The sequence below is a fragment of the Cynocephalus volans genome, chromosome 8 (genome assembly GCF_027409185.1).
Source record: "Cynocephalus volans isolate mCynVol1 chromosome 8, mCynVol1.pri, whole genome shotgun sequence".
NCBI lineage: Eukaryota > Metazoa > Chordata > Mammalia > Dermoptera > Cynocephalidae > Cynocephalus > Cynocephalus volans.
In genome coordinates, this window is record NC_084467.1 from 120,170,083 (window position 1) to 120,196,149 (window position 26,067).

General features: G+C 38.4%; 1 protein-coding gene across 5 annotated transcripts in view; it reads left to right on the forward strand.

The window, feature by feature from the left end:
- The first annotated feature begins 429 nt into the window (after positions 1 to 429).
- UAP1 (UDP-N-acetylglucosamine pyrophosphorylase 1) overlaps positions 430 to 26,067 on the forward strand; it is a 41,847-nt gene continuing 16,209 nt past the window's right edge. For 3 of the 5 annotated variants that reach the window (XM_063105259.1, XM_063105262.1, XM_063105263.1), the window contains exons 1-4: positions 430 to 627; positions 7,451 to 7,787; positions 16,493 to 16,697; positions 24,585 to 24,760. In XM_063105259.1, the coding sequence (XP_062961329.1) occupies positions 7,508 to 7,787; positions 16,493 to 16,697; positions 24,585 to 24,760 (661 nt within the window). In that variant the 5' untranslated portion in view covers positions 430 to 627; positions 7,451 to 7,507. Of the gene's footprint in view, positions 628 to 689; positions 836 to 1,306; positions 1,396 to 7,450; positions 7,788 to 16,492; positions 16,698 to 24,584; positions 24,761 to 26,067 lie in introns of those variants that run through there. The other 2 variants (XM_063105260.1, XM_063105261.1) reach the window with 2 other exon arrangements.

A 26,067-nucleotide genomic window follows, 5' to 3' on the forward strand; every position in this document is an offset into this window, starting at 1 on the left:
CGCACGGCCCTCCCTCGTAGAATACTCTTTCCCAAACATCCACGTGGGTACTCGGAAATCCGCCACCCGGAGGGCGCAGCTCCCCGTCCAACTCCGTGGCCCGCACCGGACAGGGCGTGCACCCCGCGACGCTGGGCCAAGGGGACGACTACGAGCCATGAGCTGGCACCTCGCGGTACAAGCCGGGGACGTCAGGGATCCTAGGACCCGCTCCGCGGTCCCTTCGCGGGGCCGGGCCTCGCCCCTCCTAGCGGACGCAACTGACACCCCGCCTCCCTCGCCCACCAGCTGCTGACAGTACTCCTGGGGCCGTCCCCATTGGACCAGAGAATGAGTGACGCAGAGGCCACGCCCCCGCGCCCCTCTTGGAGCCCGCCTATTCGCCGCTCTCCTTGCGCTGACGTGTCTGTACTGTCGGCTTCCGCTCCTCCCCGAGCCCGCAGCCACTCGTCGTGGCGAGAGGGGCGGGGTGGCCGGGCCGGCGCTCCCCTCGGCCCCAGCTCCCGGCCCGCCCCGCCGCTCCGGCCCCCTGGATGAGGGTATATATTCCGAGCGGGCGTGGGACGCTGATGAGTGGCCGCGCCGAAGGACCCGGAGCCGGGCGGAGCTGCGGTCGCGCCGAGGGAGGTGAGGGGATGCCAGGCCAGCAGGGGACGGGGGTGGCCAGGGAGCCGGGGCGGGCGGAGGGCCTGAGCCCGCCACACACACGCTTCCACGGCCACGCGCCGCACGTACGTGCGCAGCGCCGGCAGCCTGGCCCGCCGAGGAGCCCGCCCGCGCACCCACACCTACCCCGTGCGCCCCGCAGTCGCAGCCCATCCTCGGAGACCCCTTGGTGGGTGTGTGGGCTGGGCTGCCGGGTGGGTGGCGGGGCCCGGAGGGGATGAGAGTGCCCCAGAAGGACTGGGGGTATTGGGGGAGGAGGTTTGGGGCAGTGTCTGGAGTCAGAGGTTTTGTCAAAGCAATTGGGAGTAGGGCCTTTCCTGGGTGGGGGTAGGGACCTTGAGGCCCCTAGGCCAGGGCCTTGTGGACTGTTATGCCAGGTTTGGGGAGCGAGCAGTGGGGACAAATGGTCGCTGGAATGTCATGTGGAAGCGACTCGGGGTGTCTTGAATGTATGAGGAAAAGAATTGAGAGCGCTGACAAGAAAGAGGCCGTATCTGTGTGGGATGTGACAGCAGGACAAAACCTGGTTGCCACTTTTTTTGTTGTTTTCACACCGGTAGTGGGAAAGGGTTGAAATTTCTCCGTTTCCCCTCGCTTGGACAAGCAGAAGGATGGAATTGGAGGTCTGAGAGCGCACATGTGCTAAACATATGGCTTGAAGATTTTATCAAGTTTGGCTTGACGCTGTGGTGTATTTATTTATGGGCGGTCTATAAAATCTGAAACCAGGTAATAGCGATTATGATAATACGTGTATGCCATTATGTAATGCCAAAGTTTAAGGTGAAATTTACTGGGTGTGGACCCAAGGGTTTGCAGGAAACTGAGGGCATTTGTCTATTCCTTCACTATTATTAGTCAGTTGGCTCACTTAGCTGGGACTAAGAAAGACTTCATAGGTTTCTACCAAGCATTTATAGAATTCAGTCAACGGTTATGGCTCAACCCCAATATTATTTTTTAAGAGCTCTAAGAGATTTACTTATCCATTTTGAGGGCATACATATAGCAGCAGAGATAGGGGCAGGGAGGAGACCAGAAAAGGAGGGGGAAGTACTGCATTTCTTTAATACTGGTATTTAAATTCTAATAAACGGTGGGTTATTGATATTGATAACGGTGGGTTATTACCAAATATGTCACTTACTTTGATGCAGATACATTAGGCTATAGGCATATGCCAAGTTTGGTTATAATTTCTAAAGCAGATTTTCAAGTTTTTCAGATTTTGGTTGTCAAAATAAAAATCTTTGTCTTTTAACTCTCCTATTCATTGTAGCTTACCATCACACACACACACACACACACACACACACACACACACACACACCCCTCTTACTAGCAGTAGTGGAAAATTTATGGCACAGAAGTGGTAATATCTGCCTCAAACATCATAGATATATTATGATTGTCCAAAACTCAAGTATGGTTGTTATGTTATGAACATTACACAATATATAAATGAGCACTTGTGGCCTTGTCCACCTTTGCAGATATCAAAGTTTAACCTATGAGTTGTCTTATGTGCATGGATCTGTTATCTCAAGTACTGGAGGTGGATGAGTAATAACTTTTTAGGAAAAGTTTGATTTGTATCTTAAAATGTTATAATAATATGTTTGCATATGTGTTTTAGTAGTCAGCACTCTCCACTCTTGACTGTCTGTAGGGTATGTGAGAAAGGCTGGTGAGAAAATGTATGTGTAGGGAGGTGTGGTGATTTGCACAGGGTCAAATGATGGGAAGGGACCAAGAACTAGGACTTCCTATTCTTCTGTTACTTGGTTTCCTGCTGATCTTCCCAGTACAATATGATCCCTTAAATCTGGGCAAAAGTGTAGTATAAATGAGACCTTAGGAAAGACTCTATTCCTTGGAAAATAGTTTAATGTAAATCTATCCCTCTTAACTGTTTATTTTATATGATTTCTTTTTAATTAGAAAATATTAGGGCCAACCCCGTGGCGCACTCGGGAGAGTGCGGCGCTGGGAGCGCAGCAATGCTCCCGCCGCGGGTTCCGATCCTATATAGGAATGGCCGGTGAGGTACCGGTCACGAAAAAGACAAAAAAAAGAAAAGAAAAGAAAAGAAAATATTAGCATCGTAACTCTTGGAACCTATATAAATCAACAGAAATGTCTTTTAATACCCTGGTGAGTGTCCAAAGCTCGGTTTGCTGACTTCTTTGCTTTTGTGTCTATCCACACTTCCTAGAGGATCTCATTCAGTCCATAGCTTAGTAGCATGTATACTGATGACCTTGAAAGTTTTGTCTTTTTGCTCTAGTATCACTTCTGGGCTCTAGACTACTACATTTTGTTGTCTAATCAGCATTTCTATTTGGATGTCTAATAGGCATCTCAAACTTAACATGACCAAAAATGAAGTATTGATTCTCCCCACTCTCCACACATATTCCTACATCTGTTCCTATCCTAGTGTTTCCCCATCCTTGGTAAATGACCCCAACTACTTGGAGGTTCTCATTCTTTGATTCCTGTCTTTCTTTCTCACTGCTTGTTCACTCCATTACCTAATCCTGTAGGTCCACCTTTAGAATCCACTTTCATCCCCAGTGGAAGCCACCATCATTTGTCATCTAGATTGTGGTAGTACTTCCCTAACACGTTTGCCATCATTATAGTCTTTTTTTTTTTTTCTTCACACAACAACAGGATGATCCTTTTAAAACCCAAATCAGACCGTAATATGCCCTGGCTTCAGATTCTCCAATGGCTTCCCAACGTCCTTATCTTGATCTCAAGGTCCTGTTTGATTTGGTCTCTGCTCACGTCTCCAACCTCATTTCTGGTCACTCTTTGCTTCAGTCACTCTGCTTCAACTGCATTGACCTTTTTGCTCTTCCATGAACTCACCAAACATATTCCTGTCTTGGGATCACTTCACTTGCAGCTTCTACCTAGAATGCACCACTCCCAGATATTAACTTGGCTTGCTCCTCCCTTCATTCAGATGTATTCTCAAATGTCACCTCTACAGAGGCCCTACCTGACCACCCCATCTAAAACACTCAATATCTCCCCGTTGCTCTTTAGCCCCTTATCTCACTTTATTTTTCTTCATAGTCTTTTTGTCTTACAGCACTACATGCCATTTTATATATTTATCTCCTGTGCTGAAATGTGGGTGTATATATTGTTGCTTTCTTCATTTTGTGTCCCTGTCACCCAGATTAGTGCCTGGTGGGCAGTAAGTGCTCATTAAATAATTGTTGAATGAGTTAATAATGGCACATGAAAGTTAAATAGTTTTCCTTCTTAGATTGTCTATAACGTATGTTTGCACATTAAAGGGAAACTTTTAGGAGTATCCTATTCACATAAGTAAATGAGAAGAGTGGTTGTGAGTCCACAGTCATTCAGCAGAAATAGCAGCATTGATATAAATTCATCTGCCCATATCCCACCCATGTTCCCTGAATACATTTACTTTCTCAAATCATTATTCATATTGTTCCCACTGACTGGATTTTCTCTTCCTGTATACTTGGCAAACTTCTTTCTATCTTCTAATTCCCACCTCAAATAGTAGCTCTCCTCATGTTCAGAAGGCTGTGACTCAGTGCTCTAGAGCACAATTTTCACTTATATAATAATAGCTAATATTTATAGATAGCTTTTTATGTGCCATGAACTATTTTAAATGCTTTTCATCATACTTACTCATTAATCCTCTTAACCTTAGAAGTAAGTACTGTCTTTATCACCATTTTACAGATGAGAAAAATTGAGGCACAGAAAGGTTAAGTAACTTGCTCAAGATCACAAACTTAGGATAGGGTGGAGCTGAGATATGAACCCAGCCAGTCTGAGTCCATAGTCCTGTGCTGGTTACCATCAAACTGTATTATCTCTCTTTTAAATGAGACCTTGAGTTGTATTCTTAATATTTCCTTTGCTTTTATGAGAGCTGTATTGTGAAAGAGCATAGGCTTTAGAGTCAGGTAGATCTGGGTTAAAATTTCCATTTTTCTACCTCATAGGTATGCAGTCTTGGGCAAATTACTTAACCTCTCTGAGTCTCATTTTTCTCATTGGTTGTGAGGGTTATTTACTTTATGTCTCTAAACTCTGTGAGGAAAATTTTAGTACTCCCATTTTATAGATGAAGATACCAAAGTTGAAAGTATTTTTGACATGGTAGCAATAGAGTCAGGAATAAAAGTCAGTTCTGTTTGATTCCAAAACCCATAAAGATTTACTTCTAGCTGAAATATGTGAGTGGGATTTCGGTAGATAGAAAAGACTGAAGAGGTGCTTGGAGGTAGGGATGAGGGTCTTAGGTGACGGAAAGCTAGAACTGTGTCCCACATTAATAATCAATAAGGTTTCATTTTAATTTCATATAGAAGCCTTAATTTGGTTATGAATCAGTAGTAACTTGTGAAGTGGATTTTATAGTTAGTATCATTCATTTCACACTTGAAGTATTCTATCCCTGAAGAAAATCTAAATAACAAACCAAATATAAAAGTTGGGAATATAACACACTCAATTTTATGTGCTAATCTAATTTGAAATCAATTTTATAAGAAGAATCTTGAGGCCAGTGTGTCGCTTCAATTTTGAGGGGCATCTAATTAAAAGAAAAATATCTAGCGGTTATGTGCTTGTACCTATTGAGAATAATATCTTTCCTGAATATATTTTAGAGTGGACAATAGTTAAAATTTTTTCTAAGAAATTTATGATTTGGATCGACATGCCCAATACAGAATAAAGTTATAATGCTTTTAAAACTGAAGTATTTACTCATCCTGTAAAGTTCCTCACCCCCCCGTCCTGTGCATTTTCTTCCTTTCTTCATTTCTATTTGCTTTTGAACTCATTTCCAAAAAGTGAGTCAGAGTAAGAACATCAATTGTGTCTAATATTTCTGAATAAATCAAGTACAAATAATTTGTTTCCCTCTCTCTTTCTCTTGCCTCACTTCCCTCCCCCTGTGGAGATATAGAAAGTCTTCTTGCTCCTAATAGGCAGTATACCATAATGGTTAAGAGCATGAATCTGAGTCAGTTTGGGACCTTGGGCAAGTTATCTTTGTGGCTCAGTTTCTTCCTCTGTGAAATAATCCCAATAACAGTACCTTAGAGTTGTTTTGAGGATTAAATGAACTAGTATCTATAAAGCAATTAGAATTGTACTGCCACACTGTAAGTGCTATAAGCGTTAAGTTATTATTAATCACTTCAGGGGACACACAGATGTAGATTCTCTTGACCTGAGTTTGTAAATGGTGTTTGATATTTCATAGTCCTGATGAGGTAGATACTATTTTTAATCTCATTCTACATGTGAGGAAACTGAGACACAGGGGGGTAAAGTGACTCAGCTGAACTCTAGAATTGTGTTCTGAACTACCGTGTATATTACCTTTCACTAATTTTAGGGGAGGAGGGAATAAGTGGGCTGTGTCTTTGGTACCTACATTTTCCCCCTCAATCCCTTACATACAAACAGTTATAATGCAGTGATGATTCTTTACAAACACCATCAAATTTGTCCCTTTCACTCTTTTTTCTGCAGCTAATTTGGTTTAGACCTTTGGTTTTTCATACCTACAGTTGTCTTTTAACCTGCTTTCCTGCTTCTAGTTTTCCCTCCTTATAATCTATTCTGTGCCATTGCTCCTTTCTCTCATCTCGCTAAAGGATGGTGACACTGCCCTGTTTAGTAATCTGCTATTGGCTTCCTATGACTTATTTTATTAGGTCTAAATTCTCTTGCTTAGATTTCAAGGCTCTTCATGGTCTAGCCCTACCCTTCGCTGTTTCCCATCATTCTACTGAATGGTTAACTTTCTTCCTGCTCTTCTTCCCACACATGCCTACTCCTTACGGCCACCAGGCCCTGCCTGTTTCCTAATCTTATCTATACAATCTGCTCAACCCTCGGGGCATAGCTAGATGCTTCTCTTATGAACTCTCTTTAGATAATGCCTACCTACTCTTGCCTTTGTCTGTATGAGGCAAGTAGATTGCATATTTTCTCATTCTCTTATTTTTTAGTATATGCAGTTTTGCCATAACCTTTTGCTGTATTATCACAGAATGCTCTTTAAAAAACATTGTCTTATTCACTGATTGTTAGGTGTTTATTGCTTGTCTCTTTAGGGTCCAAGATCTTAACGAGTAGAGTTAATGGATGTGTTGTTGTAGCTTCTCTGAAGAAGTAGCTATTGAAATGAAATATATTTTTCATGATTATAGGTAGTACTGTCTTCCTGAATATTGCTGAATATTCAACAACAACAGAGTACTTCTAAATACAATAGAATTATTTCTGTCATTAGAGATAAAAGGAGAGCAGTTGAAATATTAAGCAGTCAAGTGTTCTTTCAGTGACAGCTTAGTGGTCAGAGGAATAGTACAGAGGCAAATAAATGTATTAAAGAGTGAGTGAGCCCTGGAATCAAGCTGCTGGGGTTCACTTTCCAGCTCCAACAATTGGTCAGGTTGCTTAGCCTCTCTGTGCCTCAGTCTCCTCAAGTGTAGAGTAGTGACAACAGCATCTATGCCATAGAGTTAATTTTGTTGAAAATTAAATGAGACCAAACAGGTAAAGTACTTAGTTCGGTGCCTGGTACATAATGCTAACTGTTATTGGCTTGCAGTTCAATGTCTTGCAAATACTGAGTGGTAGAAAGGCAGAAATTAATTTCCTTAACATCAACTTTTTTAAGTGTACTTATTTTTAGTAGGAAAAAACTTCTCAGGTTTAGAGGTTGGACTTTGACCTGCTATTAATTCCTTTTCTCTTTTAGGTTTACAGGTGCAGAAATTACACCCTTATCTTCACAAAGCTTGGCTACCAGAGCATTATGAATGTCAATGACCTCAAACTCAGGTTGTCCAAAGCTGGGCAAGAACACCTGATACAGTTCTGGAATGAGCTGGAAGAAGCCCAACAGGTAGAACTTTATGCAGAACTTCAGGCTATGAACTTTGAGGAGCTGAACTTCTTTTTCCAAAAGGCCATGGAAGGATTTAACCAGTCCTCTCACCAAGAGAAAGTGGATGCACGAATGGAGCCTGTCCCTAGAGAGGTGTTGGGCAGTGCTACCAGGGATCAAGATCAGCTCCAGACCTGGGAAAGTGAAGGTACTGAGCATGTGCATATTTGTTCTAAAGCTTATTATGAGCTATACCAGAATTGTTAAAGTAGTTGGACTATGTAACTAATATTTTGACTCTCATACTGCCTTAAACCAGGTGACTGACCAGAAAGTGATAAACTGTTTTGCCAAGACCGTTGCAATATCTCTCATTGGCAGTACCAACATTCTCTTTTCATTTCTGGTGCCCAATTCAAGGCTCTTCTCATTCAAGTCTTAATTTACCTCCAGTCTCTTTTCCTCCATAATGTCCATATTCCTGCTAGATTTCTTTTCCTGAAGTCCAAGTTAAATGTTTCTTTTTAAGCTGGCTTAATCTGAAAACCTGCCCTAACATGTTCCTAGCCTGTATTTTCAATCTTGTCTCCTATATTTCTCCCTACTCCTACTGCTCCACACATTTTAGCTGAACCAAATTACTCACCTTTCCCTGAACATCATATTATGCCTTTCCTGCCTTTGCTGATGTTTATCCTTAGTTTGGTCTGGCCTTTGCCCTTTCTTTACCTGGCTGGGTCACCTTGAAAGATCATTTCTGGGAGTTGTGCAGTGTGGTGGCTCTGCCACTTGGGGAACTTACATTTATTCTTTAAAGTTCACCAAACACACTGTTTGATTCATGACCTTTTCTTCCGTGTCCCAAGTTGGAATTAGCTGTTCGTACTTTTCTTTCATTCTACCTTATAATGGGTTGTTTGTATTTATTACATTGTAAACTCTTGAAGAGCAGCTATATTAGTCCGTTTCTGTTGCTTATAATAGAATATCTGAAACTGGGTAATTTATAAAGAAATAAAATTTATTTCTTACAGTTTTGGAGTCTGGGAAGTCCAAAGTCTAGGGAGCACATCTGGTGAGGGCTTTGTTCGGAGAGTAGCATCCTGAGGTGGCCTTGGGCACTGAGCCCATAGAGGGTACCTCAGGCCTGTTGCTCAAAACCATTCTGTCTTCCTAGACCTCTGGGCCTGTGATAGGAGAGGCAGCCTGAAAAATTTCTGGAAAGCCTTTGGGGTCTTTCTTCCATTTTCTTGATAATCCTTTTCTTCTCTACTAATCTCCTTATCAGGGGGTTGCTGGGTTATACCATTGGTTTCCTCTCCCAAAGACACCTTTTCACTTTTTAAATGGCCAGACTGAGAGTTTTCTAATTTTTTACCCTCTGATTCCCTTTTTTTTTTTTTTTTGTCTTTTTTGTGACTGGTACTCAGCCAACGAGTGCACCGGCCATTCCTATATAGGATCCGAACCCGCGGCGGGAGCGTCACTGCACTCCCAGCGCCGCACTCTCCCGAGTGCGCCACGGGCTCGGCCCCGATTCCCTTTTATTTATAAATTCTGGCTATATGTTATGCCTTTTCTGCCATAACTCAGCACAGGCTGTTATGAGTATCCACACAGCTTCCTCAATGCTTTGCTACTTAGAAATCTCTTCTTCCAAATGCCCTGCTTCATCTCTTTGAAGTTCCACATTCCATAAAACTTTTGGGCATGAACAGAATGCAGCCAAGTTCCTTGAAACTCTATAACAGGGGTGACTCTTGTTCCATTTTCCAATAAGCTTTTCCTCATTTACATCTGAGCCTTCCTCAGCATGACCTTTCCTGTCCGTATTTCTATCAGCATTCTGGTCACCACCATTTAACCAGTTTCTAAGGCATTCCAAACTTTCCCTGGTCTTCTTGTCTTCTAAACTGTCACCAGAATCGTGGCTTTTTCTAGCTGGCTCCTCCAAATTGTTCTAGCCTCTGCCCATCACCTAGTTCCAAAACTGCTTCTGCATTTTCAGGTATTAGTTATAAGCAATGTCTCACTCCCGGTATTATTCCTTTTCTGTTCCTTATAACAGAATACCCGAAACTGGCTAATTTATACTGAAATAAAATTTATTTCTTACTGTTTTGGAGGCTGGGATGTCAGAGTCCAGGGAGTACATCTGGTGAAGGCCTTGTTCTTGGTGGTGACTGTACAGCAACACAGGATGTCGCATGGTGAATGGCTGAGCAAGAGAGCTAACCTCATTTGCTGTCCTTTTAAAGCCATAAGAACCACACGTATTCTCATTAATTCATCAGTGGATTAATCCATTCACAAGAGTACAGTCCTTACAATCTAATCATCTGTTAAAGGCCCCACCTTTCAGTTACCATAATAGGATTTCCCACCCTCTTAACATTGGTACAGTGGGGATTAAGTTTCCAATACATGGACCTTCGGGGTACACATTTAACTCAAAGCAACAACCCATATCCTAGTTGTCTGTGTATGTCACATAGCATTTGGAACAGTTTTGTAGTTATAAGTTGGATGATAAATGTTTGTTGAGTTGCCCCAGTCCTTTTTATTCAAAAGCATATCATAAAATCTGTCCCTACAGTACTAATTTGTGCTTTTGAGAATGGCACAATAGCTCAACTGGAGCTTTTGGTAGAGTTAAAGTTGTAGTTTTTATAATCTACTACTCCTTTGTAAGTAAAAAGTTGACTAAATATTGTAGCCAAGGCCCTTGGAGGGTTTGCATATGCTTCCAGTTAAATCTGGGCTTCATTTACTCAACTGTAAATGAACAGAACAGACTAACAATTTTCTTTCCTTTTTAAAAGACATGACTTTATTGCAAAAGTAATATCAAAATTACAGAAAATTGCTCATAATCTCATTCAAATCTATATTTTTATTTGCTCACATTAGCACCCAGTACTTGATTGTATACATATTTACTTTTATAGAGATATAATAATATTATACATACAATCTTATAGTCTATATTTACACCACAGTGTGGCTATTTTTATTTTGTCTTCTACTCTTTGGCACTCCCCCCACCGCCTCTGAAAAGGAAAGAAAACTGGCATTATCAACCTTTTGTATACCTTTCCTTATCTTTCTCTAGGCTCACAAATTTACTGATTTTTAAATTGTGTTCCAAAGAGCCGTAGGGGGTCCACTGCTGGGGAAGCTGTCTCATATAGGGAGTGGGGAGCAGATACTAAGCAGGTAGGTTTCCAACCTCTTCTTCTCCCCACTACAGGAGTAGTACTACTTTTTTTCTGTTTTGTGTATTTGATATTTACATGAGGTTTTATTTAAAAGGGCTTGGAGGTGAGAAAAAAACAACCAGTTTGAAAATAATTGGATGTTCTTCAGGGAGGTACTTTTTAGGTCTAAAATGCTTGGTAGTGGCTAAGCTAGCTTCTTACTTAGAATAAGTCTCTGTCACTAAGATGAGAGAGAATGACTTCAGATGAGTCCTTGTGAATAGAGAGCTTTAGTGATATCATGACTCCCATTAAGTTTGAATTCACTCATCCTTTCCTTCTTCCCTGGGTTTGAAAAAAGCTACTACTTTAAACCGAAAGCCACACAGGCTACTACTTTAAACCAAAAGGCTCTTCTTACCCTCTTGTATCCTGCCTGTATTTCTCCTTGGGATTTTAAGTGGATGAAATCTTAGTATTAACTCTTAGGGAAAGTCAAAACTTTGACCTTTTGTAATGGGAAACATAAGCAACAATCAAGACCTATAATTTGAGGTTTCTTTATGACCTTTTTGTTGGAATTTGTGGACCTAGTTTACATTTATGACTTCATTTTTAAAGTATAATTCAGAACTATGAAGGTGCAAAGCAAACTTCCTTTTGGCTGAGTGTCAATGGAATGGTATTCATTTGTGGCTTAAACAATAGAGGTGGAGAAAGAGACTTTGTAACTGACATTATATCCTTCTCACTTAGGCAGAAACTACCATGTGTTTGCAAATTCATAACAGAATGAGGTTTCTGCAGTAAGTTATCAATTGCCGTTGTGAAGATTATGGCATTATACTTCAGATAGTAGGAAGATTGTGGTAATTGTAATAAGGACAGTCCCTGACCCCCCAGCCCCCCTGCCCCCCATGGAGGAAATAAAAGTATTGTGCAGTAATTTCAAAGTGTCTGGTGGTTATTGAGATGACATTTCAACACCCAAAATGGAAAATTCTTTGTTTCTGGAGAATGAATACATAAGTGACCACTGTGCTTCTTATTCAAGAAAGATCTTGCTTTAGTTTAATTCTTGAAGTTTTCTGGCCAGTTGTAGAAAATGGAATGTAGAGGAGCAACTGAAAAATCTTTATTTTACAAAGCTGAGATCTTGAAAGAGAAGTAATTAGAAGTTTTTTAGTAATGATGCTCACACTGGGAAAATATGTTTGCTTAATAAAACTCCCATTCTTTATTAAAACAAATTCATGCTTATATGAACACAAAAGTCTTCCATTTTATATTATAATAGCTAATTACTATTCAGAATTAGCCCTTTTTGCCTATGAGACATTTTCCAATTAGTAGAAAAGTAATTGAATTGTTTAGGAGAAATGCATTCATAACATTATATCCTTTACATTTTCTGAAATCTAGTGAAATGATACTTTTAATAGATTTGTTTTATTTTAAAAGTAATATATGCTTATTAGAGAAATTGGAAAATACTAAAAATTACAAAGGAAAAAATATAAATCTCTACCATCTTACAATCCAGAGATAAATACTCACTAGTAATATTTTATAATATTTTCTTTCACACACACATATGCACACATCATTTATGTACAGTTTTGTAGCCTGCTCAAGAATTTGTTATTATGGAAAACTTCCAGCATGTTTTGAAACAGATATTTAGAGACACATATGGCATAGTGAACCCCACCTTCATTAAAGAGTATCAAATTTTTGCCAGTTTTGCTTCATCTATTTCTTTTTTATTTTTTTTGCTACAGTATTTTAATGCAAATTCCAAACATCGTGTTATTTTTACACACATGTAGTTCAGTTTGTATCTCTAAATATATAGTTAATCACAAAGCCATTATTACACTTAATGAAATTCACAGTAATTCCCCCAGTATCTAAAACCAGTTCAAATAGAAATTTCCCTTATTAGTCTGCTTTTTGTGCTTAAGATTTTGGGGAAATCGTTTCAGCTGTAACGTGATTAAAAATTACAGACTTAAAATATCTCCTCTGACTTTCTTGGATAGCTCTCCTTTATTTCCACCAGTTGAATAGCCTGTTTACCCACTCCACTTGTCCTGGAGTGTTGACAATTTAAATGAGAGTTCTGGCACTGCTTTATTTGAAAGCACCTGTGCTGTCTTCTCTGTTTCAGGCACATTCCCAAGTTAAAATGTATGGGAGGAACTAGTCCAAGCAGGGAGTTATCCAGGAAGCATTTGACCTCTGACTGTAAACTTTTCTTTCTGTTTTTTTGTAAATATTATCAGGAAAAGTACTTGGCCTCCCTTGGATCTATAACACATGACTCTCTAAGGAGAGAGATGCACCCCAGCCCTGGAAATGTCTCACCTTGGCTTGAATATTTTTTTTTTTTTCTTTTTTGCCTCAGATTTGGTTTGTGTTGAGGTCCCTTCCATAGGAACGTTGTAAACTCTTGTTTACTATAGTGGAGCAATGGAAAGGACGATATAGTGATGTACTTTTCAGTTTTTTTTCACATTTCCACCAAAGTAGTTTTAGGATAGGAGATAATTTCCTTACTATCGTAATTTCCTAATCGTCATATGGGCTAAGTGCATTTATAATCAGTTAACATTTTTCAGATAGATGCAGTGCTGCCCATATAATATTTATGTGATGACAAATACAGTTTGAAATAATGTACTTTTACCATATAACCAAAAAGCTTATTGAATTTTATTGGCCCACTTAATTTCAAACAGTATTTTTTCTGTCATTATAAGACAGATGCTGATTTAAATTAAATGCTTTTGATAAACATTGCAGTTTTATTCTAGTAACATAGCCAAAGTGGATGAGTACTTCAGCCAGTATACACACAATTTGATACTGTGAACAACAGCCATAGCTGCATTTTGTTTTTGAATTGTAGCTGGCCTTGACACTCCAGGGACTGCTTTTTTTCCTCTTGTTTTTCTCTGTCTGCTCATAAGTGAGATGCATAAGCAGGAAGGAGTTAATGCAGAAACGTTTTTTAATCACAAATATACACGGATTGTGTTATAACTCATTATAAGAGTTGTGGTTAGTTGGAGATGAGTTGTAAATCTTTGTCTACCTGGAAATATATACTGGCAGGCATAATCTCAGTGCCATGCTTAAGAAGTGGTGACCAGATTGGTTATCAAGTCCACAGATGGAAAGAAGAATTGAAGAAAATATGGCAAACAAGGGTTTAGGAAACAAATTCATGCCATTTATTTGAATAAAGAATGAGGCCACTGTGGGCTGCTGGCTAGAAAAACTTTAAAACAGGAAGAAATTGGAAAATCAGAATGAGGTAGTTTAGGGAACTGATCCACGTAAGAGAAAAGTTTAATAGGGATATTTTGGTAACTGGTTAGAACCAGTGGAAAGCACTGAATTGGTGCTGAGTAGCATCAGGTGAGCAGGAGCTGAGACATGGAGCTGGCTCTGGGAGCATGGCTTTTACCTTTTCCAGGTAAGGTGGTTGAGGGATATAATTTATGTTTGGACTGAAAGTAAAAGTAAGAAGTCAGGAAGAATGGCTACAGCCACATTACAAGTAAAATAACTTAAAATGCATGTGCCATATGAAGAAAATATATAGTACAAAAAGAACAGAGGCCTCTGTGTCCAAAATATGTATATGGATCTTTTTTTGAAGATGTTCAGAAATATTTCTGATTCTAACACCTTCGGTGGTATGTGAGTGTCTAGACAGATCACAGTTCTTTATCTACAATTCTAAAAAGGTGCAAAACCTGTTTTGTAGCAGAACTTGACCTCAACAGATATGAGACTATTTATAAACTTTATTTATCCCACTTAATGTGATTATAGGGTGCTGTTTCAGATCTGCCAGGGATAAACATAATATAACATATTGTATATGTACTTTACTTCTTTTCTAAATTTTGAAGAGTTCTGCATTCTGAAACAAATCTGACCTAAAGGTTTAGGTAAGGGATTATAAACTTGTATTTTCAAGTAATACTTTGTGGGTGAATGACAGCAGAATTAAATTTATTCCCCAGAAACCATATTTTCTTTGATACCTCTGGGAATAACCAAATGTAAAACAGTTTTCAAATCTGCCTTATATGGTTTTCTGCTCCCTTCACATTCCTTCCTCTCAATCAGTTTTTGTTATATGGTGGTTATGGAGCTTGCCTAAGGATGGACAGAAACTCAGAATGCTGTTAAAAATTTTGGTGTTTGGAAAGTTTTGTAGAATGTTGGCTCTTCCCAGCTCAGCAGCTTTTCCATGCAGGGTAGTGGGTAAGACAGATTAAAAAAAAGGTGGCACAACCTCTCATGAATTCAGTGGAAAAGTGAAGAAATGGCAACAGATTGGAAGGATGTTTACACACCTAGAAATTACTGTGCTGTAATATATCTAAGTATTTGGGCATGGTAAGAGACTGCATGGTAATGTGCTGGTGAATAGGTCCTGGAGTCAGGTTCTAATACTGATTCACATTCGCATTTACTAGCTGTGTGACCTTGGGCAAGCCTCTTAACTTCTCTCTGTTATCCCTAAAATGGGGAAAATTATACTTACTTCCTAGATTATGGTTATTCATTTTATTTTATTTTATTTATTTTTGGTAGCTGGCCAACATAGGGATCTGAACTCTCAACCTTGGTGTTTCCTGCCCCACACTCTACTGAGTGAGCTAACTAGCTAGGCCCCCCAACCCCTTTTCTTTTGGTGGCTGGCTGGTATGGGGGTTACTATTTTGGGTTCTAATGTTACCCCTGATTTTATTTTCTTATTTTCAAACTCTGATAAGGTACAATTAAATGTTGTGGAGATAATGACAAGAACAATTCTGTTTCTAGGAAAGGAAGAAAGAAAATTAAGTCTCAGGTAGCTAAGGTGAAAATTATGGAATTATGTAATGTGCTTTTGAATTTTCACTTGAAAAATAGCTGGAATAGTTGCCAAATAATGTCCTTGGACTATACTTATTTACTAACAAGGAAAAATCAGGACGGGGACAGTTCTAATTTTATAATGGGTTTAATAATAAAACACACTAGTTTTATGTTTTAACAGATGTATATACCCATATAACTACCACCCCAGTCAAGATATAGAACATCTCCATCACTTTACAAAGTCTCTTAATGCCCTTTGCAGGTAATCCTCTATGCTCACTCAGTTGAGTTGGGTTTCAAATCAGATGGCCTAACTTCAGAGCCTGGTCTTAACCACTGTACTGCTTTCCTAACTGAAGGTTTCTTTACATTTACAGGGTAGTAGCTTGCCTAGTATATTTGCATGCTCATTGTTTGTTTATTTGTTTATTATTGATTTATAGGCTGGAGGTAATTTAATATCATTCATCCTGAAACCTTGATGTCTTCTTTTATCCTATCTTTTTCTTGACTTGCCACATCTAATAAGTAGTCAAATTCTTGAAAAACATTCATAACATCTCTTGGTTTTTGTCTCCTGATGTTATCAGAAAAAAGTACTTTATTAGTTTATTAAAGTATATCATTTATTGTTTGGAGTTTGGTTAGGTTGCATACATTTAATTTTTTAAATAATAAAAGTGTTTTTATTAACAAGATAGTCATTCACGATTCTGTGTAGATTCTGTTTTCTTTGTCTTTTGTAGATAGGGTGAATCTTTGCTGCTACCTATATATGTTTAATACTAGTGTTGAATTATAGAGGTTTTATGACATGTGTTTTCTTTTCCAGGACTTTTCCAGATTTCTCAGAACAAAGTTGCAGTTCTTCTTTTAGCTGGTGGGCAGGGCACAAGACTCGGTGTTGCATATCCAAAGGGGATGTATGATGTTGGTTTGCCATCCCATAAGACACTTTTTCAGATTCAAGCAGAGCGTATTCTGAAGCTACAACAGTTAGCTGAAAAATATTATGGCAACAAATGCATCATTCCATGGTAAGATATGTCTCATGATGGAAGTGTGTCTAAACATATATTGTTTTATAATATTCAAAATGCATATGCACTTTATTCATAAGCAGACATATGAGGGTACTTTAAAAAGTTCGTGGAAAAATAGAACTAAAAGATAATATAGGCAGGTTAGCCCGCTGGTGCCACCCAGCCAGCCAGTGAAACCATGTGGCTCCACGTGGTCCCCACACCCCGCCACCTTGCATCCAGGCACGGGGGGAGCTCCAGGCCCTGCCCTGCTGCCCTGAACTGGCACTGTGCAGGTGAGCCCGCCGGCGCCAGCCAGCCAGTGGAACCACACGGCTCCATGTGGCACCTCATCCAGCCTCAGACTTAGGGGGGGCACCAGCCTATAGATCTGACCCACTGAGTTTGGCCCAGTAGAACTCCATGCATTAGGGGCTCATTCTATGACCACAGAGTCTAGAACGGGAACCAAGTTGTTTTAACATCACCACCACCACACCTACTGTCAAGTAAGACAGTTCACCCCCTGCAGTAGCAACCAAGGCCACTCCACAGCCAACCTCAGTATAATAGAAGAAGCAAACCCCCTACCAAATGACCAAGCATCAGCAAAAAAACATGAAGTACAAACAATAAAGAAGAAATGACACCACTGAAAGGATACAGTAATGCCCCAAAGTCAGACTCCATGGAACCGGGAATCCATGAAATGTCTGAAAATGAATTTCAAGTAATTATCTTAAGAAAACTTGAAGAAATAAAGGAAGACTCAATTAGAGAACACAATGAAACAAGAAAAAACATCCAGAATATGAAGGAGGAAATCTACAAAGAGATTAATACCATAAAAAAGAGTGTAGCAGAACTTCTAGAAATGAAAGACTCACTCAATGAAATAAAAAGCACGACTGAGAGCTTGAACACCAGGGTAGAGCAAGCAGAAGAAAGAATTTCAGAGCTTGAAGGTGGTCTTTTTAAAATAACTTGGGCAGGCAAAAAAAAGGAAAAAAGAATTAAAAATAATGAGGAAAACCTAAGTGAGAGAGCAGACAATCTCAAGTGCTCTAACATCCGAATTGTGGGTATTCCTGAAGGGTAGGAGAAGGGAAAAGGTATCATAAACCTACTCAAGGAAATAGTAACAAAACTTCCCAGGTGCAGGGCAAGATACAGACCTTCAGATCCAGGAAGCTCAAAGGTCCCCAAACAGATTCAACCCAAAAAGATCCTCCCAAAGACATATTACAGTTATATTCACAAAGCTCAAAGACAGAGAATTCTACAAGCAGCAAGAGAAAAGTGTCAGGTCACTTGTAGGGGAACCCCCATCAAACTAACAGCAGACTTCTCAACCGAAACCCTACAGGTCAGAAGAAAGTGGAACGATATATTCAAAATAGTAAAAGAAAAAAACTGCCAGCCAAAAATTCTTTACCCAGCAAGGCTCTCCTTCAGAAATGGGGGAGAAATAGTTTATTTCCCAGACAAACAAAAGTCGTGGAAGTTCACCACCACAGGACCAGCCCTGTAAGAAATTCTCAAGGGAGTCATTCATCTGGATTCTGAATAATGGTGACCATCATCACGGATACACAAGAAAGAGCAAAACCCACAGTTAAAACAAAAATGCCAGCAAGAAAGAGAAAGAAGCTAAACCATCCTGCCTTAAATCCCCAACTCACATTGGAGAAGAGAAGTAAAAGGGGAAATAATGATCAAAAGATATTTAAACCACCTAATTAGCAATTAAATGACAGGAATTAAACAACACTTCTCAATAACTAAATGTGAATGGACTAAACTCCCCATTCAAAAGACACAGACTAACTGACTGGATGAAAAAGATAGACCCAAGTATATGTTGTTCTCAAGAGACCCACCTCACCTGTAAAGACACTCATAGACTAAAAGTGAAGGGATGGAAAAAGTTATACCATGCAAGTGGAAACCAAAAACGAACAGGCGTAGCTATTCTTATATCGGATAAAATAGACTTTAAAACAAAAAAACATTAAAAAAAGAGAAAGAAGGCCATTATATAATGATAAGGGGAACTATCCAGCTAGACGACTTAACAGTCATAAACATGTATGCATCCAATACCAGAGCACCCAGATATATCAAGCAAACACTCTTAGACCTAAAGAAGGAGATAGATCCTAATACATTAATAGTGGGTGATCTGAACACCCCTCTCTCAGTATGGGACAGGATTTCCAGGCAACAAGTCAACAAAAAAATACAGGATTTAATCTACACCCTAGACCAACTGGACTTGGCAGATATATACAGAACATTTCACTCAACAGCTGAAGAATGCACTTTCTTCTCATCAACTCATGGTACATTCTCCAGGATAGACCACATATTAGGTCACAAATCTAGTCTCAGCAAATTTTAAAAAATTGAAATCATTCTAACAATCTCTTCAGACCACAGTGGATTAAAACCGGAGCTAAACAATAAGCAAATCACTGGAAGAGATACAAATACATGGAAAATAAATAATAGGCTCCTGAATGACCTACGGGTTCAAGAAGAAATTAAACAGGAAATCAAAAAATTTTTAGAAACTAATGAAAATAAAGATACATCATACCAAAACTTGTCGGATACTGCAAAAGCAGTACTAAGAGGGAAATTTATTGCAGTAAATGCTTATATCAAAAAAATGGAAAGACTCCAAATAAATGACCTAACGCTGCACCTCAAAGAACTTGAAAAAAAACCAACAATCCAAACCTAAAGGCAGTAGATGGAAAGAAATAATTAAGATCAGAGCAGAACTAAATGAAATAGAGACCCAAAAAACAATAGAAAAGATTAACATACTAAAAGTTGTTTTTTCGAGAAGATAAACAAAATAGACACACCGTTAGCTAGATTAACAAAAAAAAGTGAGAGAAGACCCAGATAACAAAAATCAGAAATGAAAAGGGATACATTACAACTGACACCACAGAAGTACAAAGAATCATTAGAGACTACTATAGACAACTATATGACAACAAATTTGAAAATCTGGAAGATATGGATAAGTTTCTAGACACATATAAATTACCAAGACTGCACCAAGAAGAGATAGAAAACCTGAACAGACCAATAATAAAGAAGGAGATTGAAGTGGTAATTAGCAATCTTCCAACAACAAAAAGCCCGGGTCTGGATGGCTTTACAGCTGAATTCTATCAAACTTTTAAAGAGGAGTTAATACCAATTCTCATGAAACTGTTCCAGACAATTGAAACAGACTCTACTCTCCCAAACTCATTCTATTAGGCCAACATAACTCTGATACCAAAACCAGAAAAAGACACAACAAAAAAAGAAAATTATAGGCCAATATCTTTGATGAACCTAGATACGAAAATCCTCAACAAAATATTAGCAATTCGAATACAGCAACATATTAAAAAAATTATACACTATGATCAAGTGGGATTCATCTCAGGGATGCAAGGATGGTTCAACATATGAAAGTCAATAAATGTGATACATCACATCAGCAAGCTCGAGGACAAAGACCATATGATTATCTCAATAGATGCTGAAAAAGCATTTGACAAAATTCAACATTCCTTCACGATAAAGACTCTCAACAAATTAGGTATAGAAGGAAAATATCTTAACACAATAAAAGCCATTTATGACAAGCCCACTGCCAGTATTACTCTGAATGGGGAAAAATTGAAGGCCTTCCCCTTAAGGACAGGGACAAGACAAGGATAACCATTCAACACTTCTATTCAGCGTAGGGCTGGAGGTACAAACTAGAGCAATCAGGCAAGAGAAAGAAATAAAGGGAATCCAGATTGGAGAGGATGAAGCTAAACTTTCCCTATTTGCAGATAACATGATACTATATATAGAAAAACCTAAACACTCTATCAAAAAACTCCTAGAGCTGGTTAATGACTTCAGTAATGTTGCAGGATACAAAATAAATGCCCAGAAATCAGTAGCATTTATATACTCAATGAATTAACAGAAAGAGAAATAAAGCCCATTTACAATTGTCACTAAAAAAATACAATACCTAGGGATCAATTTAACCAAGGAGGTTAAAGACCTCTACAATGAGAGTTACAAACCACTTTTGAAAGAAATTAAAGAAGACACAAAAAGATGGAAAGATATTCCATGGTCTTGGATTGGAAGAATTAACATTGTGAAAAAGTCTATACTACCCAAAGTGATCTATAGATTCGATGCAATCCCCATCAAAATACCAATGACATTCTTCACAGAAATGGAGAAAACAATGTTACCTTCTATATGGAAAAGCAAAATACCCCGAATAGCCAAAACAATCCTGAGCAAAAAAAAAAAAAACCCAAAAAACAAAGGTGGAGGCATAACTCTGCCTGACTTCAAATTGTACTACAAAGCTGTTGTAAACCAAAACAGCATGGTACTGGTATAAAAATAGACATTCAGACCAGTGGAGTAAAATAGAGAACCCAGAAATCACTCCTCAGGCTTATAGCCATCTGATATTAGACAAAGGCAACAAAAATCTACATTGGGGAAAAAGATTGCCTCTTCAACAAGTGGTGCTGGGAAAACTGGATATCCATATGCAGAAGAATGAAACTTGATATGCATCTCTCACCATACAGTAAAATCAACTCAAAATGGATTGAAGACCTAGGTATAAAACCTGAAACTGTAAAATTACTAAGGGAAAAATACAGGTGAAACACTTCAGCAGTTAGATCAGGGCACAGGCTTTATGAACATGAGCCCAAAAGCACAAGCAGCAAAAGAAAAAATAAATGCAACTATATCAAACTAAAAATTTCTGTACAGCAAAAGAAACAATCAACAGAGTGAAAAGACAACCTACAGAGTGGGAGAAAATTTTTGCCAACTATGCATCTGACAAGGGACTAATATCCAGAATATACATAGAACTCAAGCAATTATACAGTAAAAAAATAAATGACCCAATTAAAAAATGGGCAAAGGAGCTGAATAGACATTTTTCAAAGGAAGACATACAAATGGCCAACAGATATGTGAAAAAATGCTCAACATCACTAGTCATCAGGGAAATGCAAATTAAAACCACATTGAGATACCACCTCATTCCAGTTTGACTGGCTAAGATCAAAAAGACAGTGAATACCAAATGCTGACGAGGGTGTGGAGAGAAGGGAACACTACTGCACTGTTGGTGGGAATGTAAATTAGTACAACTACTTTGGAAAATAATTTGGAGGTTTCTCAAACAACTACAGATAGATCTTCCATATGATCCAGCAATCCCTCTTCTGGGTATATATCCAGAGGAATGGAAATCATCATGTCAAAGGGATACCTGCACTCCCATGTTTATTGCAGCTCTGTTTACAATAGCTAAGATATGGAACCAACCTAAATGTTCATTAATAGATGAGTGGATAAGGAAACTGTGGCATATATACACTATGGAATACTACTCTGCCATAAAAAAGAATGAAATACTCCCATTTGCAACAACATGGATGAACCTGGAGAAACTTATGTTGAGTGAAACAAGCAAAGCACAGAGGGATAAATACCTCATGTGCTCACTCATTTGTGGGAGCTAAGAGAGAAAGGAAGGCAGGAAAGAAAGACCACAGTAGTCCCATGATCCAACAGAGGGAGGGAACATTCCTAGGACTACAAATTGAAGTTGAGGGGAGAAGGGGTGGGACAGGGAGGTTGGGGGATAATTGGAAGAGGACGAAGAGTACAAAAGCAATTTCTGGTAATGGATATGTCCCCAATATGAATCTGGCCCCCACATCATGGGCAGGAAGGGGGACAATCAGCTTTGTATCTCATGAATATTCAAAATAAATAAATAAGTAAATAAATTAAAAATATAATACGAATCTTTCCCTGAACCCTCATATTTCCTTTAACCTTTGATGAAGGTACTTTCCATGAAGTACTCTTGTATTTCCTGTTACTACTGATTTTCTTGGGAGGTGTAATTTACTATATATGTTAAAAGTAATATATGTTATAGCTTGATAGATGACCATTATAGCCTTAATGAGCAATATATACTCACTTCCAACTTTTACATCCCTAAAGGTACTCAGTGGACTCTTAGTCTAGAAACTCATACTAATTGATAGTTTGTCTAAATGTAGAATTTCAGATTGAAAATCAGTTTCCTTCTGAAATTTGAAGGCGTTGCTGTATTGTTTCTAGCATTGCTGTTCCGAGATCTAATGCCATTCAGATTCTCTATCTTTTTTTCCACCCCTCTCTGAAAGCATTTAGGGTCTCTTCTTATCTTTAAAATTTGAAATGTGGTGATGATGTGGTATGAGTCTATTTTCAGCCACTGCTCTGGGTACTCAGTGGGCAATTTTAGTCTAGAAACTCACATCCTTCATTACCAGGTTATCTAGTCCTCCCCCACCCTCATGTCTTCCACATACACATCAGATGAAAGCTGCTCTGCTATGGGCATGTGTTCTCAGTCACTACTACTATGCTGTATTCTTATGGCCTCTATCCAAGTCAATGTTTGTCTCCTAAGCGCCAAGAGATTACAGGAAATTCTGCTCTGCTTAAGTTTTTTGCTTAGCTTTTTAATCTCTTTCCCAGAGCAGCTATGGAAGTTAGCACATTTTGAGGTGAAAACTACCTTTGTGTTTGAGATCGCTTAAGTCCTTAATCTTGTTATTTTAGTCCTATGTGACCAACACAAGGTCTGCTGGTTCTCTGTCCCCCAGCAGCAACCTTGGGCCCAAGCCCAGATTCTCCACCACTAACCTGTGCCCAAATCAGCAAATACCCTCAGGACAACACAGCTGCATATCCTTAGTTCCCCTTTGAAAGATTCTATCTCTTTGGAATTTTAGTTCTAATCTGTGTTGCCTCTGTGGCTCTCTGAAGCCTTTAAAAATATGCTTTTTGTAATTTTCCCAGCTTTCCTAGCTTTTCTCAACATGAGTGCTGGCCTGCTGTGAACTATGTTTTCCATATTGATTCCTGTGAGAGGTTTTGAGGGACATCTAAGAGGTGTTCTAAGAGGCCATCATTCTACCTACAGCCCTGGCCTCCTACTATCATGTTGGATTTTCTTCTGTATCTTTCTCCCATCTCCTCACAACTCAGAATTTCTGCTCTTTTATACAGAGCAGTTTAGCCACCTCTTTTGTTATCTTCAAAATCATGGCCAAACCTGTGTACATAAAGTTCAAAATACCCAGGATAATTTGTTAAACAGATATCTACTTTGGTGGAAATTATACCATTTTCTTCATTCATTTATTCATTCAACAAATATTAATCCAGTGCCAGCTTCTAGATGCTGAGGATAAATCAGTAACGAAAACAGACAAAAATCCCTACTAATATGTAGTTTACATTCTAGTATTGGCAAAAACTACTACAGTCACTAATTGTTGTTTTGGATAAAATTTGTTTCTCCTTTGCCACACTGGCATGGTTGGATTTTTGTGCCAACAGAGAATATAATTATACTTTTTAGATTCTTAATGGATAATGATGAGAGCCCAGGTTTCATTTCAACTTTTAATAAAAAGAACCACAAGAAATCATTAGACTGTATTACAGTTACCCTTTTCTCCCTATTTATTTAGGATAGGAGTTTTAAATTTATAATATACTTTCATAGAGCTCTAAAATGTTTACTTAACTCAGTTATAGGTTCTCTATTGCAAGAGGTATGTTTAATATTGTTATTTTATACATAAGGATTGGTGAAATTGCTGGAAGAGATTACCCTTGGGTAGCAGCTAATGAATGTATCTTAAGAAAAAGATGAAGGAAATCAAAATAAGAAGCAAGCACTCTCAAAGATTTTTTTTATCTTAGGAAATGACAAAACTTTATTTTGCCCTAATTCACATAGCACTATTACTTAGAAGATCTGTTACTTTTCTCTCTTCAAAGGTATATAATGACCAGTGGCAGAACAATGGAATCTACAAAAGAGTTCTTCACAAAGCACAAGTACTTTGGTTTAAAAAAAGAGAACGTAATCTTTTTTCAGCAGGGAATGCTGCCTGCTATGAGTTTTGATGGGAAAATTATTTTGGAAGAGAAGAACAAAGTTTCTATGGCTCCAGGTTTGTAATCATCCTTACTAACTGGCAACTAGAAATCGTTGTAACATAACATTAAATTTTGATTTTTTATATATGATGATTTGCAATGGAATTCTACTCTGCTGTAAAAAAGAATGAAATACTACCATTCGCAGCAACATGGATGGACTTAGAAAAAATTATATTAAGTGAAAAAATTATATTAAGTGAAATAAGTCAGGAACAGAAAGAGAAATACCACATGTTCTCACTTATTTGTGGGAGCTAAAAATAAATAAATAAATACACAAACAAGTGGGGGAATGGGGAAGAAGACTTAACAATCACAACAATTCCTCCAACCTGTTAAGACAAGTGAACAGATATGATGTTGATGGGTGGGAGAGGGGAGAGGGATGGGGGAGGGAGGAATTGATAAATGGACATGAAAATCAACTGCATGGTATACTGACAAAATAATAAAAAAATTATTGTGATTTGGATGTTAAAAAAATAAATATTTTTTACTTTTTTGAAATTTGGCAATGATTTAAAAAGATGAAAATGCCCATTGGTAGAATGGATATCATTTTATTCTTTTTGTTGATGTCTGCCCTGGAGAGCAAGCATTCAGGGTATTCAGTCTCTTTACATCCAGTATTTTATACAGCATTAAGTCTTTTCTCCTGGATTAATAAAAAAGAAGTTTATATGCAGTAGTGTCCATGGCCTCATTATTTATTGTACTGAAAAATTGGAAACCATTTGCTGTTTAATAAATGAGAGGCTAAATTATAGCTTATAAATAGCAATAGCATTCATTCTTAAGCAGTATTAAAATAATTGTTTGGAGACATTAAATGACAAAGAGAAATCATTTTTTTAGGTTAAGAGAACTCAAAATACAAAACTACATACACACTATGATTAGGGCCACTGCTTTGCACAATTCCAGGTAGCGCGTGGACATTGTAGTCTGTTAATAGCACGATCTAGAGTTGGCTAGTATACTGCCTCTGTAGCCACATGTAGTGACCCTGAGTATGATCTCAACTATAAAAATAAACTATCAGCAAATGCATTTCTATATGAATCTGTGTTTGGAGAAAAAGCTGAAAGGAAATAAACGATAGCGTTAACAGTGATGCTGTCCAGATATAGGCTTTTATTTATTAATTTATTTTTTAGCTGCTGGCTGCTATAAGAATCCAAACTTGTGACCTTGGTGTTATAAGGCTATGCTTTAACCAACTGAGCAAACTGGCCAGCCCTTTTTATTTCATCTATTTATTTTTTTAAATCTTGATTCTTTTTGATTAATGGAATAATTTACTATTCTTAGCTCTATT